Below are 27,224 nucleotides of genomic sequence, written 5' to 3' on the forward strand. Positions count from 1 at the left end.
TCTTTGCTACCAACTCCATCCCCTTCTGAACCAGACGTTTGCATCCCATTTGAATGCTCATGGAATTCCCTCTGCTTCTCCAATGTTCTGCCATCCTTTAAGACCCCCTGTAAAAACTTCTCTTTGACCAAGTTTTTGTCACCCATCCTTCTTTGGTTCAGCACCCAAATTTTGCTCACCTCTCTGAAGCACTTTGGGACATTTTTCTACATTGAAAAGCATTATATAAATGAGAGGTGGTGTTGCTGTTAGTTAACAGAGTAAGAGGAGCTATAAGTAGACATTAGTGACCTGTAAGAGCATTTTTATCATCATCATCTACTTTATAATTCTAAAGAATATTAGGTGACTATCAGAAAGAAACTACATTTTATTGCAGTCTAAACAGTGGCATGCCAGAGCTATAAAAGGTAATTTAAGCAAATTCCCAAATATAAAGCACTATTTTCAATGGTGAATTCACAGTAGGTTTTGGTATTGGGTGTGAAGGGTTTCCCATCGTTAGAGAGTAGTTCTTTGCTTCATTGTACAGCATAAATTATAGTGGTCTATGCAAAGACTAAAATATTTCACTGTTCAGTTCCTTTGGGGAAAAAAGTGCACACCCTCTTGGCTACAGACTGTGTGCCGCCATCCTGCTCCATCACTTCTTAACCACAGACATCATCATCATCATCATCATTGTGCCCCTCAACCACACATTAAAAGTTACATTTAATGACTTATGGACAACCATGATCTATAAACAAGTGCTTTGAAAGAGGGAGGGAAAAGAAAAATGTTCAGTGAACTCTCAATAACCAAGTTTAGATTAAAAGACAAGGCTTCTACTATAAAGCTGTTTATGTTGCTTAAATGAGCCATGGAGCATGTACTTAAAAGTTAAAGGAGCCACAATTTCAGGAGTACTCATTAGAATAATAAGCACCTAAAACTTTTTTCTTTCAATTAGAGGCTTTGTTTAGCAAGGCCACATTTTGTGGAGCAAAAAAGCCAGATGGAAACTGTCACAATTCTACTTTGAGACTTAAAAGTGCAGATGACTAACTAGAACTTATACAGTGAACGGCTATCCTCAAACAAAAAACTTTCCCTCCCTCTATAAAGAATAACTACATTATATAGATATTCTTTCCTGCGTTCAACCAAGACTGAGCCAAGTTCTTCAGGTCCCGGCTGCTCGGTGAGTAAATCCACTACCTGTTGTGGCACGGAGTTATTCCAGATTTGATAGTCACTTAGCACATGACCAAACAAAATGTTCCTTCCACCTACAGCAAAGACAACATTGCAAGAGGCAAAGACCAAAACTGGATCTCAGGGAATTATATACACTAAAGCCACTTGCAGTATCTTGCTTACTTCAGGACTGCCAATGGCTGCAAAGTTAAACGGCACAACAAAAGAACAAAGCAAGAGATGCAATTAAACAGAAACCAAACTACAAAAAAACATCAAGCTAATACTTGGATTAAAACATTCTAGAATTTTGATATGTACTGCTTTCCACATATTAAAGTGCCCATATAGGAAATTTGAAACTGCACCATCACTAATAATAGTTGAAAATGAACAATGGGTTTGTACGTGTGCAGTCTCAGTTCTTAAGTGGTAGAGTTACCGTTATCAATTAGCTTTGTTCAAACAAACAAAGGTTGGAGCCATTTAGCTTGAATTGTTCATTACATTCAGGCACCACTATAGAGTCCAATAATTGCTATTCAAAGAAAATTTGCACAGCCACTCTCATTTTATTGTGCCCAAGAGAAATTTAAAAGCATACACAAGTAAATTCAAGGAGTACATTTTTCTAATGTGCAGCAGCGTTACCATGTTCCCTCCAACAGTAGCTCAGAAGTTGACAAGCTAACAGCAATTTGCATTTATATACCACCTTTAATGTATGATGCAGGTACACCATCAGGTTGAAAAGAATAGGAGGAGACAAAATAATCAGGAACTAGTGATTAGCAATGTCCAGTCTCTGTTTTAGAAGCCCAAACTTGGCATCATCTAGGGGGAAGAAAAAGCACCATAGCATTGTAGTCTTATGATAGAATGAGTAGGAAATTGTTAGATGAATCTCAAATTCCCTAGGATTACCTATATTGTCTGCTGTTCTATACCCTCATTTCATTTGAAATCATTTTTACATGCTGCAAAATTAGTGGCACCAATTTTACAACATAAAAAATGATTTAAAAGATTAAATAAAAACTATTTTCCACATAACCCAAATAATTTTAGTTTATGCACCATTATCTATAATGGGTATGAAATTCTAGGACAACCACACTGCACAGCTCAACCTCCTCACAGGCTGTACAAATAGTTCACTGATTAGCACAAGTCAAGGTCCCATCATGGCTCCATAGACCGGAACATAGCAAGGTCCTTAAGTAATAACATAATCACAAGGCTCAAGTTCAACTTTTGCAGCTCAAAGTTAACTTGCAGTGGAAAGGTCCTATTTCTCAGTTTATTTTAAATTTGATTTAGGCTACCGAGACCAACTGAAGGACATGTTCTTTAAACCCTACTTCAATGAAATCAGATGTGACGGAGTCATAAATTATATGGTAGACTCTAGTTATTTTGTGGGATTAAATGCTAATGTCACTGCCCAAAGGAACAATAATTCACACCATAGAAAGAGTAAAAGCTATACGGACATGTAAATCCTGACAATTGGTAGCGATTTCCAGAATTATGCTTATGATTTTAGAATTACATAGAAGATAGGAGCAGGAGTAGGCCATTCGGCCCCTCGAGCCTATTTCGCCATTTAATGAGATCATGGCTGATCATCCAAATTCAGTACCCTGTCCCTGCTTTCTCCCCATATCCCTTGATCCCTTTAGCCTTAAGAAATATATCTAACTCCTTGAATATATTTAATGAATTGGCCTCAACCGCCTTCTGTGGTACAGAATTCCACAGGTTCACCACTCTCTGGGTGAAGAAATTCCTCCTCATCTCTGTCCTAAATGGCTTACTCCTTATCCTTAGACTGTGACCCCTGGTTCTGGACTCCCCTGCCATCGGGAACGTCCTTCCAGCATCTAGTCTGTCTAGTCCTGTTAGAATTTTATAAGTTTCAATGAGATCCCCTCTCATTCTTCTAAACTCCAGCGAATATAAGCCCAATCGACCCAATCTCTCTTCATACGTCATTCCTGCCATCCTAGGTATCAGTCTGGTGAATCTTCGCTGCACTCCCTCCATGGCAAGAACATCCTTCCTCAGATAAGGCGACCAAAACTGCACACAATACTCAAGGTGTGGTCTCACCAAGGCCCTGTACAACTGCAGCAAGACATCCTTGCTCCTGTACTCAAATCCTCTCGCTATGAAGGCCAACATACCATTTGCCTTCTTAACCACCTGCTGCACCTGCATGCTTACCTTCAGCGACTGGTGCACAAGGACACCCAGGTCTCATTGCACTTCCCCCTTTACAATCTATTGCCATTCAGATAATAATCTGTCTTCTTGTTTTTGCCACCAAAGTGGATAACTTTGCATTGATCCACATTATACTGCAGTGTTGGCTTGGTCAAGTTTTGCACTGCGCTTATTTTTGACCTTCATTAGCTGAAACACCATCCACTCAAACTGTAGCCACCACCACATTACTTAAATCAGATATTTTATGAAGTGAACCCTTTTGAAGTTTTGTGACTGATCGGTGCAATATTCAAATATCTCCTTGATTAATTAGAGTCAATGAATATTCCATGCCCCTTCGTGATCTCACTATTCTACACTATCTACTGAACACTCCAAGTCTAACCCAGTCCTTTCAACATTGTTCCCTTCCACAGTTATCAGATAGCATGCGTCAACTCTCCCAAGTTAAACACTTAATCACAGATCATTTCCTAGTATGACATTTCTAATTAATAATGAAACAACCCATCTCTGTGACTAAAGGTTTGCCACTCTATTGAAATAAAAACAAAAAGGTTTCCAGAATCTGCGCACCTTTGGTTCCATTGAGATGAAGCTATGCGTTCCTCTACTGGAAATTGTTGACCGTTTCATTGTCCTACTGTGATAAAAGTGGTAGTAGTCTTTCAAGGACCCGATCTGGAAAGTAAAGAAAATAATTTAATGCTTACATTTTCATCAAAATACTCAACTCTCTACCTTTTGTGTGTCTTTGATAAATTATTCAGTTTAATTTAATCTAGGTGATCTCAAATGTTATTCCGACCCTCGGGATCATCTTTCACAGAAAAAAGCAACATGATACAAAACGCATCTCTTTTCATGGGCTCATTTGGTTTTCAAGCCTAAGCAGTTTTCAAGCCCTAGTGTAGACGGAATTTGCTTGCACACTATTGACAAAACTGTCATGACAGGAGCTCCTTGCTGCCTCTACACAGTTTAAATAATCACAATAGAAGCACCAAAAAAAGTGCAGCTTACTGCGATATAAGGGACTGTCAATTGCCATCGCTCACACTATTAGCAGTGGGTGTAGAAGAACTTCAAACTGAGGTTTGTCAACAAGAATCATTTGCTCACAAGCAAGAAATTCCACACAAATAAGGACTTGATGACCTGTTAGAATTTTAAAGTCTTTTCTGTGAAGCATTACATTTATGGACGACAAATTAAGATTGCTCAGCTGTGTAAACTTACAAGATTCAGTTAGTAGACTTATCAATCTGATTGAAAGGACCAAAGTACAAAATAAGTCTTAAAATCCCCATATCTTCTATTACAAATTTCAGCTCTGCGCTAGATATTCTATAGAGTTCAGCGTGACCAGTCGCCGTGGTAGTGGACCCCATGTCCTACGATCAGATGTTCATGCTTACTGACCAATATTGAGTCATAATGCAATTCATTATATGAACTGGATACTGCAATCTCTCATCCCCACGTTTGTCCTACCATCCAGAAGCTGTACCGATGAACATGCTAATTAGAAGAGGCCATTATAATTTATTTGATATACAATATGAACAGACTAGCATTTACAATGAATTCAAATATTTTATAATGGTCCTCGTAATGTAGAAAATAAAGCAGGCCACACAATCCCTTAAATGCACTTTTCTGACCAGCAATTTCCCTGAAGCTAGTTGCACTAAACCTAAGCAAGGAGCTCTCACTCAGTGACTTCTACTCTGGATTTCTGTAAATTCTCTGGGGGGTGGGTGGCGGGGGAGAAGGGGTGGGGTGCGGTTTATACTGGACAGGAAGCCAAAGGTTTGACCTTCAACTCATCCAGCTCTCCATGCCTGGGGATTGCCCAGTCAAGCTGCCATTGAGCTCACATAATGAAGCCATTCCAACATATTGGGAGTGACTATTTGCTGGAAAGTCTTAAATGTTCATTGTATCAAGCTGATAGCATACATGAGAAGCACCATTCTCAATAGGCATTTCATTTGAATCTAATCCACATTCTCAGAAGGTGTGTGTTGTGGAGGGCACTTCATTATTTAAAGGGAGGGAGAAACCAGGTAATACAGGCCTGTTAACTTCCCCACAATTGATAAATTATTGGAATCAATCAGAGACAGTGACTGAGCACATGGACAAGTATCAACTAATCAAAAAGAGTGTCAGCATAGATTTGTAAAAGGTAGGTCATGTCTGATGGATATAGTTGAATATTTTGAAGAGGTCACTAGCACGGCATATAGGGGAGTATCTATGGATGTTGTCTATATGGACTTCCAGAAGGCTTCTGATAGGGTTCCGCACATGAGATTAGCAGCAAAAATGAGGGCTCATGGAATTGGAGGTAACCTTGTGACATGGGTTGGTAATTGGTTGGGAGGTAGGAGGTAGAGTAGGGATAACAGGTTTGTTCTCAGAATGGTGGGATGCAACAAGAGGTGCTCCCCGGAATTTGTACTGGGGGAAGAGAGTTATCTATCCATGTTTGAAGAGAACACTAAGTTGGGAGGCATAGCAAATGGTGTAGATGGGAGAAGGTGGTTACAAAGGAACATAGACAAATTCACAAATGGGCAAAACAGTTCAATGTGGGAAAGTTTGAGGTTATGCACTTCAGATCTAAGGCAGCCAACTTCAGCTGATGCTTGAAGCAGGGGGAAAGGTTTCATCTTAGTTTTATACGCATCCACAGTGCTATTCTACATTAACAGTTGCGTCGAGGTCATCACGACCCATAAAAATATCAGGACATACCCCAACCAGAAACCCTGGATGAACAGGGAGGTCCGCTCGCTGTTGAAAGCACGCGACGCAGCGGCTTACAGTGCAGCTAGGACCAACCTAAAAAAGGGTATCTGGACTGCCAAAAGGAAACAGACACTGCGGATAGAGGATCATTTCCACAACAACTCGGACCCCCGGCACATGTGGCAAGGCATCCAGTCCATCACTGACTACAAGAGTAAAAACACCAGCCCCCCGGTTAGCGATGCCTCCCTTCCGGAGGAGCTTAACAACTTCTACGCTCGCTTCGACAGGGACAACAGGGAGCCGGCTACCAAAGCCTTGCCACCCCCGGAAGACCAGGTGCTCACTCTGTCGACCTCCGACGTAAGGGGTGTTCTACACGGAGTGAACACACGAAAGGCTGCTGGACCGGATAGCATCCCTGGACGGGTACTCAAGGAATGTGATCAGCTGGCTGATGTCTTCACCGCCATCTTCAATCTGTCATTGGCCCAGGCAGTAGTCCCTACATGCTTCAAGACCGCTACCATTATTCCTGTGCCAAAACAAACGGCTGTGACGTGCCTGAACGACTATCGACCTGTCGCACTCACACCCATCATAATGAAGTGTTGAGAGAGACTGGTCCTGGCTCACATCAAAGCCAGTGTTCCCGCCTCTCTTGACCAACACCAGTTTGCCTATCGTGCAAACAGATCAACGGAGGATGCAATCACAACTGCTCTACACTCGGCACTGAATCACCTAGATGGTAAGGAGGCCTACATCAGAATGCTGTTCATAGACTACAGCTCAGCATTCAACACTATCGTCCCCAACAAGCTGGCCACCAAACTCCACACTCTTGGCCTGAACACTTCCCTCTGCAACTGGACCCTGGACTTCCTAACAAACAGACCCCAGTCTGTCAAATTAGGTAACCACACCTCCACCCCCCCCGACCCTGAACACGGGGGCCCCACAAGGATGTGTGCTGAGCCCGCTCCTCTACTCCCTCTTCACCCACGACTGTGTGGCTGTTCATGGTTCCAACACCATCATCAAGTTTGCGGATGATACCACGGTGGTAGGCCAGATCACCAACAACGATGAGTCCGCCTACAGGGAGGAGGTCCAGCATCTCGTGAAGTGGTGCGCCGATAACAACCTGGCCCTTAACATCAAGAAAACCAAATAAATCATTGTGGACTTCAGGAAGTCGAAAGGCGGAAGTCACACCCCCATCCACATCCATGGGGCTGTGGTGGAAAGGGTGGACAGCTTTAAGTTCCTCGGAGTCCACATCATGGAAGACCTCTCCTGGTCCCTCAATACCTCCTCTCTGGTGAAGAAGGCCCAGCAGCGCCTATATTTCCTAAGGAGGCTGAAGAGATGTAACCTGTCACCCCTGTAACTTTTACCGCAGCACAATAGAGAGCATCCTGATGAACTGTATCACAGTATGGTATGGCAGCTGTAGCTACTATGACCGGAAAGCCCTGCAGCGGGTAGTCAAAACTGCCCAACGCATTACCGGCACCCGGCTACCGACCATAGAGCACATATACCAGAAACGCTGTTTACGGAGGTCACGGACCATCATCAAAGACCCTACCCACCCCAGCCAGTTCGCCCTCCTGCCATCTGGGAGACGCTACAGATGCATTCGCACCCATACGACCAGATTTAGGAACAGCTTCTTTCCCAGGGCTGTCATCCTACTGATCTCCACAAATAAACTCTAAAGCCTGCACATCTGCCAATGCACTTTATTATGGTTATGTTTATGTTAATGTATTTCAAGCCAAATGTATGTTGAATGTTTAAATGTCTTAATCTAAATGTACACTCTCGGGAGCCGCAAGCCTACATTTCGTTGTACTGCACTTGTGCACTAACAATGACAATAAAGTTTATGATAATATTGATTTTAAGTTCCAATAATCCACTAAAACCTCTGCATTACTTAATATTTGTTCTGCTCTATCATGAGACTTTTTTGAATACTGATGTCAGGCATCTGAAGCAATGCACAAAAGAAAGCAGTTGGGAGATTTTACAGTTTACCAAGGTGCAGCTCACACCCAGGTATATGCATTAGTTTGTGGAATAATGCAACATAGCAGGGTAGAAGGAGCTTAGCACCAACGACCTTGTTTGCATAAACATGTGTCAAGTTATTCACAGATTCTCTCATTACCATCCTTTCCTCCAAAAGATGGTGAACAGTTCTAATGGCATTGGCAGCCCTCCAGTACCCAAATCATCATTTTTCATGTACAAGTCTAGACATTGAGTGTTGGTAAGCCATTCAACTGTGGAGGTAGCATCACAGTCAGCTGCAATCTTGCCCTCAAAGTTCACACAAACTAGATTCACTGGGTAACAATTACCAGGTACCTTTTCACTGTATATAATTGGTGTCCATTGGCTAATGTCCTCAGTATCACAGCGAGAGCCAGCCATCCTAGCACACACCTCCTTGGGCTATTTGAGGCATCCGCAAACCCTAAAAAGGGACATGCAAGTGCTTCAAATCATTTCAGATTGAGTTACAGGACAGAGCAGTTTTAAACATGACGTGGTGGGTCCCATTAAGTCACAAGGTCTAGTTTACAAAGAGGCCCCATCAGAAAGATAAGGACAAGATAAACAGAAACCTTCAGATTAACTCGTACCAAAACATTTGATTTCTGGGAAAGAATAATATCTACTTGCTTATATAAATTTGCTGCTGAAAAGTAACCTCACTTCACAAAAAAGGTTACTGGAACATGAATCAAGGGAATCTAATCATTAAAAAGGACAATGGGAGGATCAAATGCAGATTCTTGATAAAAGAAAAAGTATGAATAAAAAAAATGTCTAGTAAAATGTTGTTGGAGCAGGAGAGGGGAAGGGTGTACGTCAGTTTATTAAAGATGGAAGGTCATTCACCCATGGTCTTTTAGTGACTATCGTTTTCCAGGGTTGTATTAAAACATCACAACATTGAAACAATTATAGAGCCAGCTAAAATATAACAAAGACAAGACTTAAAATCCTGAATATACTTGGTTTATATAAATTTGCTGCTGAAAAGTAACTCACTTCAAATGTTGGCCAAGGCTCCTGGTGATTAGAGTCACTGGGTAACAGTTTGCGGGAACATTGACTGAGGGCAGGGTTGTGCCCGACAGTGATGCCACCCTCAGTTGAATGGCTTACCAACACTCACTGTCTAGACTTGTACATGAAAAATGATGATTTGGTACGGGAGGGCTGCCAATGCCATTAGAACTGTTCATCTTTTGGGGGAAAGGATGGCAACGAGAAAATGTGTGAATATACAATGTGTGTCAAAACAAGGTAATGCAAGATGAACAGTGCCAAAATTGATAAGCTTATGGTTGCAAGATGATTAAAAGACCAAGCCAAACAAACATTCTACTGGTTAGTTTTATAAATTACCTAAGAACTTACACTCAGAGGGGCAGATATTCCTTTTTAGTGCATGGGCATAAAGAAAAAAAAAAATCAAGCATGGAGAAATCGCATAGCCATAAAGAAAGCCTGCTCAATATTCCATTCGCTTAAAATTAACAGGTGGGCTCAGTAACGGACGTGCAATCTTCCCTAACTAAACTTTCCCTGTGCACAGCTCAGACCATTTATGCCCAAGCACAAAAAGGGAGAATTGGTCCAGAATGTATAAAATTTGACAATTGATTAAGGAAATTGTGAATTTCTACCTTGAATAGATCTCCTGATGGTTCAGGATTAAATCATATGGTGGTGGGAACTGGGGAAATACAGTAGTTTCAACTTCCAGCCATTCCCTGCTGTACATGTATGGACTACACAGGGTCAGGCTCCTGTGATTGACAGCTGACATTTGCAGTCACTGGTAGGCTCCATGGAGCCAAACTCCATATTTCTTTGAAAAAGTATATAAACATATATGAATAGACTTGAAGCTGAATTTGTATTATATTAATATAGCCATCCACCACAGCCACATGTTGGCTCAACTATTTTAGAATCAAGCAAAAAGACACACGTTAGTCAGAAGAGCAACAGGCACAGAAACAGGAGACGGCTGACATGTTCTTGTTAGTGAAAACCATTCTACAATTTGGTCAATTCACCAAAGAGAGTTAGAAGCTTCTAATGTGGCTTGAAGCATTAATTTTCCATGCTGCAAAACTATTTAAAAAGACCATCAAAACCAACTCCCAAAGACTTCTCCCTCCCAACAATTTAAACTGAACTAATTAATTTTGGCACTAGTGACCATAATTCAGTTAGATTTAGTGTAGTTATGGAAAAGGGCAAAAATAGACCAAGAGTAAAAGTTCTCAATTGGGGAAAAGGCCAATTTTACTAAGCGGAGATGTGATTTAGCAAAAGTGAACTGGAAACATCTACCTGAAAGTAAAATCAGTGTCCGAGCATTGGGAGGCAGGCCTTCAAGGAGGAGATATTGACTCTGAACCCTCACTATGTGCCCACACAGAAAAAGGGTGGGAATCCCAAATCTAGGGCCCCCTGGATGTCAAGGAGCAGAGAGGGTAGGATAAGGAGGAGAAAAAAAAGGGAAGGTTTTGTCAGATACCAAGAGCCCAATACTGCAGAAAGCCTAGAGGAGTATAGAAAGTGCTGGGGTGAAATTAAAAAACAAATTAGGAAAGCAGACAGAGGCCATGAAAAAATATTAGCAAGTAACATCAAGGAAAACCCAAAAGGTGTTTTATAAATACATAAAGAGCAAGAGGATGACCAAGGAAAGCATAGGGCCTATTAGAGACCAAAAAGTTAACCTGTGTGTGGAGGTGGAAGATGTGGGTATGGCTCTTAATGAATAATTTGTGACCGTCTTCACAAGAGAGGGACGATGCAGATATTGTAGTTAAGGAGGAGGAGTGTGAAATATTAGATGAGATAAACATAGTGAGAGGGGGATTTAGCATCTTTGAAAGTAGATAAGTTGGAGGAAATAGCAGAGGCTCTGACCATCATTATCCAATCCTCTCTGGCACCACAACTGTAGCCAGAGGACTGCCAATGCTGTACCGTTGTTTAAAAAAGGAGAAAGGGATAGACCGAGTAAATACAAGCCAGTCAGCCTAACCTCTGTGGTGGCCAAATTATTGGAAAAAAATTGAGGGACAGTATTAGTCATTTAGAAAGGCACGAATCAATCAAGGACAGTCAGCATGGATTTGTTAAGGAAAGGTCGCGTCTGACTAACTTGACTGAATTGTGAGAGGATCATCAATGAGGTTAGCGCGATTGATGTAATCTACATGGATTTTAGCAAGGCTTTTGATAAGGTCCCACATGGCAGGCCGGTCAGAATAGTAAAAGCCCATGGAATCCAAGGGAATGTGGCAAGTTGGATCCTAAATTGGCTTAGTGGCAGGAAGCAAAGGGTAGTGGTCGACGGGTGTTATTGTGACTGGAAGGCTGTTTCCAGTGGGGTTCCGCAGGGCTCAGTACAAGGTCCCTTGCTTTTTGTGGTATATATCAATGATTTGGACTTGAATGTCGGGGCCATGATTAAGAAGTTTACAGATGATACAAAAATTGGCCAGGTGGTCGATAGAGAAGAAAGCAGTAGACTGCAGGAAGATATCAATGGACTGGGCAGGTGGGCAGAACAGTGGCAAATGGAATTCAATCCAGAGAAGTGTGAGGTAATGCACTTGGGGAGGGCTAACAAGGCAAGGGAATACACAATAAATGGTAGAATACTGAGAAGTGTAGAGGATCAGAGGGACATTGGAGTACATGTTCACAGATCCCTGAAGGTAGCAGGACAGGTAGATAAGGTGGTTAAGAAGGCATACGAGATACTTTCCTTTATTAGCCGAGGCATAGAATACAAGAGCAGGGAGGTTATGCTAGAACTGTATAAAACACTAGTTAGGCCACAGCTAGAGTACTGCGTACAGTTCTGGTCACCACATTACAGGAAGGATGTGATTGCACTAGAGAGGGTAGAGGGGAGATTTACGAGAATGTTGCCAGGACTGGAGAAGTTTAGCTATGAGGAAAGATTAGATAGGCTGGGGTTGTTTTCTTTGGAACAGAGGAGGCTGAGGGGAGGCCTAATTGAGGTGTATAAAATTATGAGGGGCCTAGACAGAGTGGATACAAAGAAGCTATTCCCCTTAGCAGAGAGGTCAAGAATTAGGGGGGCATAGATTTAAAGTAATTGGTAGAAGGATTAGAGGGGAGTGGAGGAGAACTTTTTTCACCCAGAGGGTGGTGGTGGTCTGGAACTCACTGCCTGAAAGGGTGGTAGAGGCAGAGACCCTTATCACATTTAAAAAATACTTGGATATGCAGTTGAAATGCCGTAACCTACAGGGCTATGGACCAAGAGCTGGAAAGTGGATTAGGCTGGATAGCTCTTTCTCAGCCAGCACAGACACAATGGCCGAATGGCCTCCTTTTGTGCCATAAACTTGTGATTCTATGAATGAAGAAGGCTCAGTCCCACCTTCTCAGGACAACTAGGGATGAGCAATATATCCAATCTTGCCAGCATCACCCACGCCTCAAGATAATCTAAAAATGGGAGGGGGTGAGAAGAGGTAAAAGGGAAGGATCGAAGAATCAACCTTCTCTATTCAGTCAATCTACATGTGTTGCTGAGTAGCCACAGACTTCACAATTTGATCAGGTTTCCTCCAAATGAATTACCAAGGAAACCCTGTGGCATCAGGAGGAGAGCAGCAAGACCGAATATCAATGTGATCCACACAAGAGTAAACACACAAGGTCACTGAACTAGCTTCACGGCTTACAGAATAGCAAGCATTCAATACTAGGAGTCCACTCAACTGCCTCGGTCCAATTTTCACAAGTCCAATAATTGACTGAAGGAGTCAATGTCGAGCCCAGGTTGGTGCAGTACTAATTCTGCCTTTTTAATAAATAGTCTATTAATTAAGTGCGCTAGTAGCAACCAGCAGATTTTAATAAAACAACAAGTGTGTGTAAACAGAACCTAAAGATGGCAAATATGGACAAGTCTAGCACCTGTAACATTTAGGATTTGTTTAATATTGAAGGACCACAATATTTTTGGCCATGTAGTTTTTTGTGACGAACATATTGGAAGGAACTATCCAATGGGAAAATGTGTTCCAATATCAATCAAGATCAGAGTACATCTGGGCAGTGAGTCACATAATAATAATCAACCTGAACTATCTTACGAGAGCAGAAGTGAAAAATGCAATTCTGGTTTAAGCCAAATCCATCCATCGATGTCATACTGGAAGCACGATGAAATAAATGGCAGATGGGAGGTTGTGCATGTACAGTTAGCACATCTTAAATCACCTCAGATTCCTATTGCATTGCAATTATACAATCTACAGTTTGAATTGTTTCTTAAAATGTTCTCACTGTCTTGCCAACAGCATTATATTGCCACATAACTTAAAAGAGAACAGACACTAAAGTGAAGCATAAAGGGAACAGGAGTACAGGTTTCACATTTGTCATAAATTACATTCAACATTCAGTTCCATCAGGGGTGCACATTAAGACACATTCCTGATTTAACAGTATTTGACAGACAAAAGGGTCTGAAAGAAATGTTCTACATTCTGAATCAAGACCTAACAGAACGACCCAAATTTTCTTTTCTTCTTGTCTTGCATTTTAAAGTGCAAATATTCCCAATGGTTGATATCTTTTCATTCTGCTTTCTCTTTGAAATATTTTGGCAAAATATTTTGTGCTCACCAAGGTCAACATTTGGTAGCAGTACTGGAACTGTATTACCCATCAAACACAGTCATTAGACCTTACTGCACTAGTGTGACATTCCTATTTCACACACCAATCACTCTTGGGGGGACTCCAAATAAAACTGAAAATTAGTGATGAATTATGGATAATTGAAAGCACAAAGACATTCTCTCTCAACAATTGAGCTCAATTTAAATCAAAGGAGGTAGGATAGTGCCCCAAATCACTGTCAGTCTCCTAACCAAAACAGATTTTCACTGGGACTGCTGAATTATATTGGAACCACAGGTGGAGTGACTTTCAGATTTCTACTCTAACTTAATCCATCATCTTATAAATCATTACATATGCTATTCAACCACAATAGGCAGCTAACTCCAGGTGAAGGGAGCAACATTTAAATATCTCCATAAGGTCATTGACTTGAAACATTAACTCTGTTTCTCTCTCCACAGATGCTGCCTGACCTGCTGAGTATTTCAAGCATTTTCTGTTTTTATTTCAGATTTCCAGCATCCACAGTATTTTGCTTTTGTATTTAAATATCTCCACTTGACTTGTAACCAGCATGTCACACATTGAATTTGTGCTCAGAAATGGTGACCAAAGTTCCATTAACAGGCAAACACCAGCTCAGGAACTGGTATCTAGGTTGACCATGCAACATTTATTTTGTGTCAACTGAAATCATACTGGAGCCAGTATGAAACTATATGCAGACCCTCCTTTCCTGATGTGAAAAGCAATACAAGTACTGATTCCAGCATAACCAATACTTCCGGTAAAACTACAAAATTAGGTGCGAGGTTCACAATGAAACTGGGGTGGAATTTGATCCAGAGTTACTAGGGTAACAACTGAAAGCTCAAACCCTGTATCCTGCTCTAAATAGATTCTCTGGATAGTGAAACTAATCAAAACACCCCTTTAGCTTAGTGGGTAAATTCACCATGTGGTGTGGTACGAGAAGTTTCCTGGTCGAGAGCACGGCAGCAGTAAGAACACTGTAATTGGACTCCGCACCTCCAGGCAAGGGAAACAACCAAATGATAACAACAAAATGAGTAGAAGGGACAAAGTGTAATAAAACACAAGTTATTCCAAAAAGTCAAAAAAAAAAACTGCACTTTTAAAATTGTTTATTGTAATAGTGCACTGAATGTAGCGACAATCATACTTTCAACAGGAATAAAGGCTTATTTCTGTGATGTATGAATCATGTTATAAATATACAAATTTTCAGCTTAGTTTTTTTAAATTTATACGAATGAAATATAGTTTCCCTTAATATAGTAGTTTTAGGATCAGATCACAGAAAAGCTGTTATAACAGAACCAGGGGAATCAAGAGCTTCTCCAACATTGATCAGTAATCCCAAGTAGTCACAACTATAAAAAAAATTACTAACATTTTTCCTATAATTCACCAGATAAGGTGTATCTTGTATCTATGAATGATTAATATCAGTGGATAGATGTTTACAGCACATTAAAAATTAAAACCACAGATACCAAAAATTATGTATCTAGGAATAATTTACTTCCTTATTTGAACCATCTATCCATTCCAAAACTTATATTCAACCCACAGTGTTCATAGAAGACAAATAATCTTTACACAATGAAGGACATCTCAACAGGGAACAAATATTTTACTACAAGCACCCTATCCCATTATATAACATGTTTCATTAACAGTTCAATACACATTTAATCTTAAAAATATAGATTATAGAATGCACTCAACGTCAACCTAACAAGGGATCAGTTCTCTGTTCTTCGCTCACTAAAATAAACTGGAGATGCTTCAGTTATATTGGCTTCTGCAAAACAGAATCTGGAAAAACTGATTCTACCAATGGTGAATGTCTTCTGTTCAGGGCAGTTATGCTGATCAAAAAATAATGGTACTATGTATATATGGAAAACTTAAAACATAAAAACACATCAAATAATCCAGTACCAAATCCAGTTTACAATTATATTGTAACCAAATGCTTTTGCATCATGGTCCATTCATTCTGACCTAGTTCATTTGCAATAAAGCTATACCAATTGTAGCTCCAAATATTTAGTGGGTAAAAGCATCACTAATTGTCATGTTAAGTCATAACCAGGAATATCTGCAACCCCTACTGAAAAGTGCACTTGTGGACATTGAGGATCAGGCACAGCTTGGACACTCCACATATTCAAATATCCTATCAGCAATAGGCTCACATATGAAAAATGGGCACGTAAGTGAGGTACTGGACGATTGCCACCAGTGGAACCATAGACCAGCATGAGTCAGCACATTAAGATGGAGGGAAAAAACTTTTTTATTTTTTTTTATTTTTTTAAAACTGGTTATATTAAGCAACAGAGACTGCATTTCAGAGCAATCCCAGTTTCCAAAGTACTGTAACCAAGATTTTATAAAAGCTTACGGTAGGCTGCCTGAGATAACTGAGGACAGCTTTTATGGTGTATTTTGTAGACAAAAATAATTCTTACGCCATCCCTCAACCCAACAGGTCAATGAATAAGCACATCTGTGTAGCATTGTGCTCTACTGTCTCAGAAGGTTTGACTATTTCCAGTTATCTCCTCCTTATCTAAAGCAATGAGGAGGATGACTCATCATGGGGCACAGTACAATGGGTGACAGCAAAGCTCGAGTGCCTCTCACAAACAGTCATGTGAGCCAAGTGCACACGATTCAACCAATTCATGGCAAAACAGATCCTGTCCCCACCCAATGCCCATTCTCACTTTCCTTGAATCACTGGATAGCCACAGATCCCACCAGTGATTATTGATTTTCCCCATCAATAAACCCAGGAACACTGAAGCCAATTGTAATGCCCCAACACAAAAGCTTAGATATGCTAACTCAACTCAGAACCATATACAAACCTCAGGCCTTCCTGATGTGTGTGTCGCGGTGCCACATTAGGCAGTGCATTTTCCCCAGTCAGTTAGGGGAGAGAAAATTCCTCACTTCAATTCCTGTTTGGACTAAGTTAGTGAATTTAAGCAAGATTGGTAAAACTTATGCCTCAATTAGTCATAGGTAAGAAATAGAAATAAATGTACACATACTCTGCAAGAGGGGCCCAATCATTCTCTAGCAGCCTCTTCTGGAACTGCACTGTGTGGCCAGAGCTTAGTCTGTATGTGATGACACCAAAGTTGACCAAAACTCACTATCCAGGCACACACATGAAGAATGATCTCTTGGCCAATTGCTGAGGACCTGCCATTACCACGTGTGAAACTATACTTTAAAGAATTTCTTTCTTCACAAGAGGAAAATGAAAAAGGGGACAGGCAAGAGAATAAATAAAAATCTTTACAAAGCGAGCGCTGAGCTACTTTCATGCTGAACCAAGTCTTCTCACAATTTGGAAAGCGGACGAGGAGAACCAATAACATTCTACTGAATTATTTCAAGACAGACAAGAAAGTACTGTGGTGATGTGCATTTTCTAGTAAAACAAAGCAAGGAGTTACCTATTTTGATACTCTCTTAATGGGACCCGTCCCATGAGTGTGTCTATTTCAAGTCTTTACATGGCTCGTCCACGGGGTCTCGTCCAGCGAATACACACAGGCCATGGGAGGGCCGGGTACTCGGGTGTTGGGGAGGACTGGGTATTTCTAGGATTAATAGGACAGATACAGACAGCTTCCTGAATTACCAAGCATGGAGTTCACCGCCAAAAAGGAGACGTAGCTGAGTTACCGTGTTGTTTGGTTAGTTCTCAGAGCCATACACTCGTAGAGTTATACCCATAATCATAGATGGTTGTGCTTTATTACTAATAATATTTACATTCATTACAATGATTAAAAAAGTTTATTAATTTTTCCCCACTTAATACACAAAAACTGCCCTATTACCCCTGTCCTTACCAACTATCACTGGCTCCCCATTCCCACCCGAATTTGAAACCCTTGCCCACAAAATCCATCCATGGCCTCACCCCTGCCTATTCTACAATCGCCTTAGCACAAGGCCTCCCCACTCTTCTGACCAAGGCTCACCTTCAGTGGTAGAACCTACAGCCATCTTGATCCCACACTCAAACCCTCTTCCACCTTGCTACCTCACTCCCCACCCGCAAAAGCTTCCTCAAAACCCAACTCTTCAAGCATGCATTTAATTTTCTCCTCAACTCAAATGCAACATCTCTGCTTTAACCTCAACCACTTTGGGACATTTTACTATGTTAAATATTCTATATAAATGCATTTTGTCAGGAAATATAGATGCAAAAACATACTACTCGGATGTTAAAGTACATTTGTGTACAGAACAAGCTTTTTTTGGTGGAAAGGAGACGGTAGAACTATTGCAGTTTTAAACAACGCAGGTGTGAAAAGGAAAAGCGTTGCCAGATAAAGGGAGCAATGGGAAACCAAATTCTTCAATGAGCTCGGTTAATCAGTTGATGTGCAGATTGGATTTGCATTAGACCATCCCACAGCCCATGTAAACTGAGTAGTGCTTCAGAATATTTAAACCTTGAGCTTTAAAAAAAATCAATTAAAAGGATCAACCTTTAAAGGTGAGGCTGAAGCGGAGCCCTGCTCAAGCCGGACGCTTTAATTGGCGCTAATGAAGTGCCATCTCTGGCCAGGCTGCCGGCAACAATCTCAAAGTCCATTCACTCATTGCGAAACAGCGGGAAGCTTCCCAGCTGTAGATTGATGAACTCGGTCTGTACCCTACCTGATAGACCACAGGTCATCAAACGTTGTTTTTTTTTAAACTAAGTCAGCTTTCCATAACCAGACTTCCTCCCCACCCCTTCATTTAAAATAAAAGCACTAAAGATTAGTCGCCAACACCAGAACAGGAAAAAAAAGGGAAATAAATCACGACCCAGTCCAGGACGGTGTCTGAATCGGACCGAGCCAGTCCCGGTTGCGCGCCTCCGGCTGACCCTCTCCGGCTCGGGTGAACCGCTGGCCGTCTGCTCCCAGCGGATGACACACCTGTGCCGGCACTTGCCAATCCACCTGAAAAGGAGTTAGTTCAAATAGAGATCCCTGAAGGCCAGGTGTCATCTGGAAACGTGAAACGTCCAAGTGCAATAAAACACTTTGAGAAAGGGTCCTGAAACACCTTCAATTATACAAAGTTACGGTTTGAGATTTTTTTTTTTTTTTTAAATATAAAGTGCAGCCCATTTAAAATAATCGTCAACTAAACCACTCATTGCAAACTAAGTTCATTGTTACTCCTGATTGCAATGCAATTATCTGCTTGATTCTACCGGGAGAGTCACAAGTTAAAGCAACACAGCGAATGCGAGAGCAGGTCGCCTTTGCCTATTTGAGGGGAAATAAAATATAAATTTGAGAGCGCGATGAAAAATCACAGATCGACAGGAGCTGTTCCTACCAGAGATAAGAAGTCGGAGGTGCGAATTGTTAGTTTAGAATAAATTTGCTGAAAATGCACCTTACCTGTCCCAAGTTTCTGTATCCGTATTTACTTGCTATTGTATTGGCTTCTTCGGTTCCTCCGTTTATCCTCACAGCCCAGTGGTTCGTGTACATCAGAGTTCTGGAAAAGGGGAATATAACCCCTAGAAATAACACCAGAGGAAAAACAAGATCCCGGCACCACTTCGCCGTTCGACCCATCTTTAAAAAAAAAACAAATATCCTAGTCCAGATCCTCACACTCACTTCCCGTGTTAAATTCAGAGCCGGCCAGATAAAGCGTGTCTCCTCTCAAGTCTATCCCCTTTAAACAAACTCGTCCACTCCACCACAAGCACGATATCCGCTCCTCATAAACCTTTCTTTCGCATTTAGTCAGGCTTTTTGATGATAAACCAGGTGGACAGAGAGAAAGGGTTGAGCGCCAGTCAGTGCCTGTGGTTTGGATGTGCTCCGCAGACCTGAGCAGATTCGTCAACTGCTGTGGTCCCCACTGGTGCAGCTACGCTGTCTGTAGTTCTATCTCAGAGCGCGCCTGTGTATTATATATATATATCCATATAATATGTGTGTGTGCTGTTCGCAGGTCGGTTGCTGCTCTGTTCCTCTCTCAGATAATCTCTGCCTTAAGATGGCTACAGCGCCTCCTCCAACTCTACCGGTAACTCAATTAACCTCCCGCCAGAGAAATCCACTAAAAAGGACTTCCCCCTGGTCCTAGCGCGCTCCGCTTCCAACAAGATTCTTGTTTTTACACATACTGTAAATTTCTATCAAACCAAGCACATTGAGATTCCCCCTTCCTTGGCTCGAGAGCACCACAGTTCCTGCAAAGTAGTTGCAGACTTTTTTGCACAAGAAGAGGTAGATGGATCTGTTACTCTCTCCCATCTCCGCACAGCTATAAGACACATTATTATAAATAAAAACAGAAAATGCTGGAAATACTCAGCAGGTCAGGCAGCATCTGTGGAGAGAGAAATAGAGTTAACGTTTCAGGTCGATGACCTTTCAGATGCTGCCTGACCTGTTGAGTATTTCCAGCATTTTCTGTTTTTATTTCAGATTTCCAGCATCTGCAATATTTTGCTTTTGTATTAGACACATTATTATGTTAATTTTACAAATATTTATGTAAAGAGATCCAGAGGGAACAACACTCTCCCCCACCACACTTAAACCAATAAGAAAACAATTACAGTGTGATTGGAACTATCATCAAGAATATCACAGAGAAATGGTATGTGATGTGAAGCTATGAACCAAATTAAATCCCTTCAATAATATTTTCTATAATGTAATATGAGATGTTGTAGCATGCACGACTTCAGCTAGTTCACATTAAGAACATAAGAAATAGGAGCAGGAGTAGGCCATTCTGCCCTTCGAGCCTGCTCCGCCATTCAATTAAATCACATAGAAACATAGAAACATAGAAGATAGGAGCAGGAGTAGGCCATTCGGCCCTTCGAGCCCGTTCCGCCATTCAATGAGATCATGGCTGATCATCCAAATTCAGTACCCTGTCCCTGCCTTCTCCCCATATCCCTTGATCCCTTTAGCCTTAAGAAATATATCCAACTCTTTCTTGAATATATTTAATGAACTGGCCTCCACCGCCCTCTGTGGCAGAGAATTCCACAGGTTCACCACTCTCTGGGTGAAGAAATTCCTCCTCATTTCAGTCCTAAATGGCTTACCCCTTATTCTTAGACTATGACCCCTGGTTCTGGACTCCCCGGCCATCAGAAACATCCTTCCTGCATCTAGTCTGTCCAGGCCTGACAGAATTTTATAGGTTTCGATGAGATCCCCTCTCAATCTTCGAAACTCCAGTGAGTATAAGCCCAATCGACACAATCTCTCCTCATACGTCATTCCTGCTATCCCAGGTATCAGCCTGGTGAATCTTCGCTGCACTCCTTCCATGGCAAGAACGTCCTTCCTCAGGTAAGGCGACCAAAACTGCACACAATACTCAAGGTACGGTCTCACCGAGGCCCTGTACAACTGTAGCAAGACATCCTTGTTCCTGTACTCGAACCCTCTTGCTACGAAGGCCAACATACCATTTGCCTTCTTAACCGCCTGCTGCACCTGCATGCTTACCTTCAGCGACTGGTGCACAAGAACACCCAGGTCTCTTTGCACTTCCCCTTCTCCCAATCTATTGCCATTCAAATAATAATCTGCCTTCCTGTTTTTGCCACCAAAGTGGATAACCTCACATTTATCCACATTATAGTGCATTTGCCATGTTTCTGCCCAATCACCCAACCTGTCCAAATCGTACTGGAGTTTCACGACATCCTCCTCACAGCTTACCCTCCCACCCAGCTTTGTGTCGTCTGCAAATTTGGAGATATTACATCCAATTCCCTCGTCCAGATCATTAATATATATTGTGAACAGCTGGGGTCCTAGGACCGATCCTTGTGGTACCCCACTAGTCACTGCCTGCCATTCGGAAAAAGACCCGTTTATTCCAACTCTTTGCTTTCTGTCCGCCAACCAGTTCTCTATCCAAGTCAATACCTTGCCCCCAATCCCATGTGCCTTAATTTTGCATGGTAATCTCTTATGTGGGACCTTATCGAAAGCCTTCTGAAAGTCCAAATACACCACATCCACTGGTTCTCCCTTATCTATTTTACCAGTTACATCCTCAAAAAATTCCAGTAGATTAGTCAAGCATGATTTACCTTTTGTAAATCCATGTTGACTTTGTCCGATCCTGTCACTGCTTTCCAAGTGCTCTGCTATTACATCTTTTATAATAGACTCCAGCATTTTCCCCACTACCGATGTCAGCCTCAATTCCATTCACCGGCCCTATCACCATATCCCTTGATGCCCTTACTAGTCAGAAATCTATCAACTTCTGTTTTGAATATACCCAATGACTGAGCCTCCACAGCCCTCTGGGGTAGAGAATTCCAAAGATTCACCACCCTCTGTGTGAAGAAATTTCTTCTCATCACAGTCCTGAATGGCCCACCCTTTATCCTGAGGCTGTGGCCCCTGGTTCTAGACTCCCCAACCAAGGGAAACATTCTCCCAGCATCTACCCTATCAAGCCCTGTAATAATTTTGTATGCTTCAATGAGATCCCCTCTCATTCTTCTGAATTCAAGAGAATACAGGCCTAGTTTACTCAATCTCTTCTCATACGACAGTCCCGCCATCCTAGGAATCAATCGCATGAACCTTCGTTGCACTCCCTCTATGGCAAGTATATCCTTCCTTAGGTAAGGAGACCAAAATTGTACACAGTACTCCAGGTGTGGTCTCACCAAGGCCCTATATAATTGGAGTAAGACTTCTTTACTCCTGTACTCAAATCCTCTTGTAATAAAGGCCAGCATACCATTTGCCTTCCTAATGGCTTGCTGCACCTGCACATTCACTTTCAGTGACTCATGTACAAGGACACCTTACAATCACTTGACTTCAGGAAAACAAATGCCAGCAAAAAAAACTTGGGTCTGATCTTCATCCTGAGATGTGACAACTGAGAAAAAAACCATATTTTTCACATTGGTGGTATTGTAGTTTCAGGCAAGGTTAATGATTTTACAAAAATCAGAACAATGCATAAGAAAGTGTGGAAACCAAGCTTGAAGCAGATAACGTAGATTAATCACCACTGAAAAATGATTTTTAAAGTCGTTGTGGCTGAATTGCAAGTAAAGCTGTAGTCAAATTGACACTAATCAGAGTGGTATTACTATAACCACCAAACAGCAAAAAAGAAGCTGGTTGTTAATGTCATATAAGTTTTTTTCTTTAAGAATTTTTCTTCTCTCCTCCTCCCCGCCATGCCTCCCCCCACCCCCCCGACACCAAATTCTGATTCAAACTGGGTTACTGTTCCACAGCAGATTCCTACCACCTGGTATCTCACCTGAGTGACTATTCATCCTGAGTGAGCTTAGTGATGCCTGGAATTTCCATGGGGGTTCTCTAGGGGGAGATTACCGGAACCCCCACAGAAACGGTGTAAACGGCTAAAAAACAGACGTTGAGGCCATTTCTCCAGGGTTTCCGGCAAAGTTACACAGGAGATCGGGAGAACGCCATGAGGTTCAGAGCCAATAAATGTTGGTAATTATTCAACCATTAGGGAATTGTAACTAAGGCAATTTCTGTCTTCACCAAGCGTCCACACATGCACATTTTCCAGCAGAATTGGAATCCTGGCTGACTTTTTTTTCTCCCTAGCTTAGGGGTCCTGAGTCCAACTTAGGGATGCCATTTCTGGTTGGACATATTCTTGGCGGTGTCATCACATAACTTCCTGCCTTCAACTGCCCCACCCCCACATTTCTGTCATTGGTCACCCAACATGACCATCCTCGTTGCGCACTGCCTTCCCATGCCAATTGGAAAGTGAATAAATTCTTCATTACCCAACTGCATAATTCACAACTGTCAGTCAAACAGCCTTTTTCCCCCATGTCTGATATTTTTATAACTAATAAGCACAAGTTTTCAAATATTTTTTTAAAAATCACAATATTTTATTGTCCCTGTGGTCTTTCTCCTGAATTGCTCGTAGGAGATTAATCTTTAATTCTTGGAGACTCCAGGGTAATCCTGGAGGGTTGGCAACTCATGCCAACTGTATTCCCCTACTGCCAGTTTATCTGAAGTCAAGTAACTTTTCATAGACCAGGGATCAAAATCAGCCACCTGGTCTGTATCCCTTATATCACACCAACCTATACCTTTACCTATTGAGCTAATGAGGGAATTTATAAAATCTCAATTCACTATAAGGTAATATTGTTCCAGAGTAATGGGTGGACTGGGGTTATTTTATTCACACATAAAACACACCAGTTTCATTGGCAACTAGCTTGTCTATAAACCATTGTCTAACATTATGTTAAAGTGTGAGAACTCTAAAATCAATTCAATTTGATTTTTCTTTAAATCGCCAGCAGAAATTTTGCCAAGCAAGGCTTAAAAAGTTCACTGCTTCTCTCCACTTCAAATGAAGTTTAGTTGTCTTTGTCTATGTGAATTAAATTTGTTAAAGAAAAAAGAAAGACTTGCATTTATATAGTGCCTTTCACGACCACCAGACATCTCAAAGCGCTTTACAGCCAATGAAGTACTTTTGAAGTGGAGTCACTGTTGTAATGTGGGAAACGTGGCAACCAATTTGCACACAGCAAGCTCCCACAAACAGTAATGTGAAAATGACCAGGTAATCTGTTTTTGTTATGTTGGTTGAGGGAGAAATATTGGCCAGGAAACCGGGGATAACTCCCCTACTCTTCTTCAAAATAGTACCACAGGATCTTTTACGTCAACATGAGAAAGCAGACAGGGCCTCGGTTTAACATCTCATACCGAAAGACGGCATCTCCGATAGTGCAGCACTCCCTCAGCACTGCAGTGTCAGCCTAGCTTTATGGGCTCAAGCCTCTGGAGTGGGAACTTGAACCTACAACCTTCTGACTCAGAGGCAAGTGTGCTACCAACTGAGCCACAGCTGACACTGTTAAGTTAAAGTACGAAGTGTAACTACCCAGTTCCTGTGTTATGCATGTGTTAACAGGCTGAGATTCTATAAACCAGTTCCTGCCATCTAATTCAGAATCAGGGATTGTTATATAAATTTCATCAATATGTAATGTGTAGTTTCAGATATAAATATGCTTTTGTTCATTTCATGACAATAACAGCTGGCCAGAGTGCACAAAAACAGTCAGGTTCCAAATCACAAAACCATTGTTAAGGATGTATCTTTAAATGCTTGAAATGTTCATGTAATTCAGTCTGTCATAATATTATATCTTTCGTAAATTCACTATTCATTTTATGCGAGCTTCATCTGATTAAACAATTAGGCAAGTGTGTCTTGAATGCATTCGTTGTGTCTTTTGTGGTCATTTCCATTAAAATTCATTTGAATCTGACTTGAAAGGAAATTGGGGTATAAATCTAACCTCTGGGTGGAGAGCTTTTAGTGGATTTCTAAAACATGTTCAAGGCAAAGTCTTCATGAGTGCTTGGTTTATATAATTCACATAAAACTCTCTAATGAGGGACATGGCAAGAGAATGCATCATTCCTAGACTGTAAGAAGGAGTTGACTGAGCAACTAGCTCTTTAAGTGGACATTTGGTTGTATGTATTCCAAAATGCCACTTGTACTGTATTGTAATTGCCTAATATCTCTCCTATTTATAATTTAAATGTAAATACATTTTATTAATGGTTTACTGTGTACTGTAATTTTTTTTACTAAATGATAGATGGAAAAAGTAGTGGGAGTCCTACTAAATTGAAGTATATAATTTAACACAATCAGCATTAATTGCTTGACCTGGGTTACATTATCTCTGCAAAATAAAAGTGAAAGATGAAAATTACAGATTGAGAGAGGAACTGTCATCAGGCAGTTTGAACGTGAAGATGGTATTCGAAAAGCCCGAATCGTAACAGTGCCTATGAATGAAGAAAATCCATATTATGAAAAAAATCATACAACATCGCTTCGGTATTTACCAGGGAGATAGAACAGGTGGACATGACATTGGATGATGAGATGAGTAGTGAGATAAGTGCATTTAAAATAAAAAAAGGGATTATATTAAATAAACTAATCAAACTCAAAGAGGATAAAACCCCTGGTCCGGATGGATTGCATCCACGCGTTTTAAAAGAATCTAGGGAAGAGATTCTTCTTCTTAGGCAGTCCCTCGGAACCGAGGATGACTTGCATCCACATTAAAAATGAGTTCGCAGGTGACTGATGAGTCCAATGCAGGACCTACAGTCTCTGTCACAGGTGGGGCAGACGGTGGTTGAAGGGGCGGGTGGGTGGGGTGCTTGGGTTGACGTGCACACCTTGTGCTGCCTGCACTTGGCTTCTGCTTGCTGCCGGCGAAGAGACTCGAGGTGTTTGGCGCCTTCTCGGATGCTTCTCCTCCACTTTGTGTGGTCTTGGGCCAGGGATTCCCAGGTGTCGGTGGGGATGTTACACTTTTCAAGGAGGCTTTGAAGGTGTCCTTGAAGCGTTTCCTCTGCCCACCTGTGGCTCTCTTGCCGTGTCGGAGTTCCGAGTAGAGCGCTTGTTTTGGGAGTCTCGTAACGGGCATGCGGACAATGTGACCCATCCATCGGAGCTGATCGAGCGTGGTCAAAGCTTTGATGCTGGGGTTGTTGGCCTGAGCAAGAACACTGACGTTGGTGCACCTATCCTGCCAATAGATTTGCAGGATCTTGTGGAGGCAGCGTTGGTGGTACCTCTCCAGTGCTTTGAGGTGCCTGCTGTACATGGTCCATGTCTCTAAGGCATACAGCAGGGCGGATATCACTACTGCTCTGTAGACCATTGGCTTAGTGCCGGGTTTGAGGTCCTGGTCTTCAAACACTCTCTTCCTCAGGTGACCGAAGGCTGCACTGGCACACTGAAGGCGGTGTTGGACTTCGTCGTCGACGTCTGCCCTTGTTGACAGTAGGCTCCCGAGGTATGGAAAGTGGTGCACGTTGTCCAAGGCCTTGTCGTGGATTTTGATAATCGGGGGGCAGTACTGTGTGGCGAGGGCAGGTTTGTAGAGGACCTTTGTCTTACGGATGTTTAGTGTAAGGCCCATGCTCTCGTATGTTTCAGTGAAGGTGTTGACGATGGTTTGGAGTTCGACCTCCGAGTGAGCGCAGATGCAAGCATCGTCTGCATACTGTAATTTGATGACAGAGGATGGAGTGACCTTGGATCTGGACTGGAGGCAACGGAGGTTGAACAGTTTCCCATTTGTTCTGTAAATTAGTTCCACTCCAGCGGGGAGCTTACTGAGGGTGAGATGGAGCATTGCAGCAAGGAAGATCGAGAAGAGCATTGGTGCGATGACACAACCTTGCTTGACCCCGGTTCGTATGTGAACT

At 41.8% G+C, this 27,224-nt stretch overlaps 2 protein-coding genes across 11 annotated transcripts in view; one reads left to right on the forward strand and one right to left on the reverse strand.

The window, feature by feature from the left end:
- The window catches only part of pcsk5b (proprotein convertase subtilisin/kexin type 5b), a 679,955-nt gene extending 659,984 nt beyond the window's left edge, over nt 1–19,971 (reverse strand). The window contains exons 1-2 of one of the 5 annotated variants that reach the window (XM_085986077.1): nt 19,347–19,971; nt 3,985–4,089 (exon numbers count right to left, since the gene is read on the reverse strand). In XM_085986077.1, coding sequence (XP_085842203.1) covers nt 3,985–4,089; nt 19,347–19,526 — 285 coding nt within the window. In that variant the 5' untranslated portion in view covers nt 19,527–19,971. Of the gene's footprint in view, nt 1–3,984; nt 4,090–19,346 lie in introns of those variants that run through there. The other 4 variants (XM_085986086.1, XM_085986109.1, XM_085986102.1 and 1 more) reach the window with 4 other exon arrangements.
- Nucleotides 1–27,224, forward strand: part of carnmt1 (carnosine N-methyltransferase 1) — a 1,199,612-nt gene that overhangs the window by 475,465 nt on the left and 696,923 nt on the right. The gene's annotated exons all lie outside the window — the stretch shown is intronic.

The sequence above is a fragment of the Somniosus microcephalus genome, chromosome 1 (genome assembly GCF_052327205.1).
Source record: "Somniosus microcephalus isolate GS21.2 chromosome 1, FLI_Smic_1.0, whole genome shotgun sequence".
NCBI classification, from domain to species: Eukaryota; Metazoa; Chordata; class Chondrichthyes; order Squaliformes; family Somniosidae; genus Somniosus; species Somniosus microcephalus.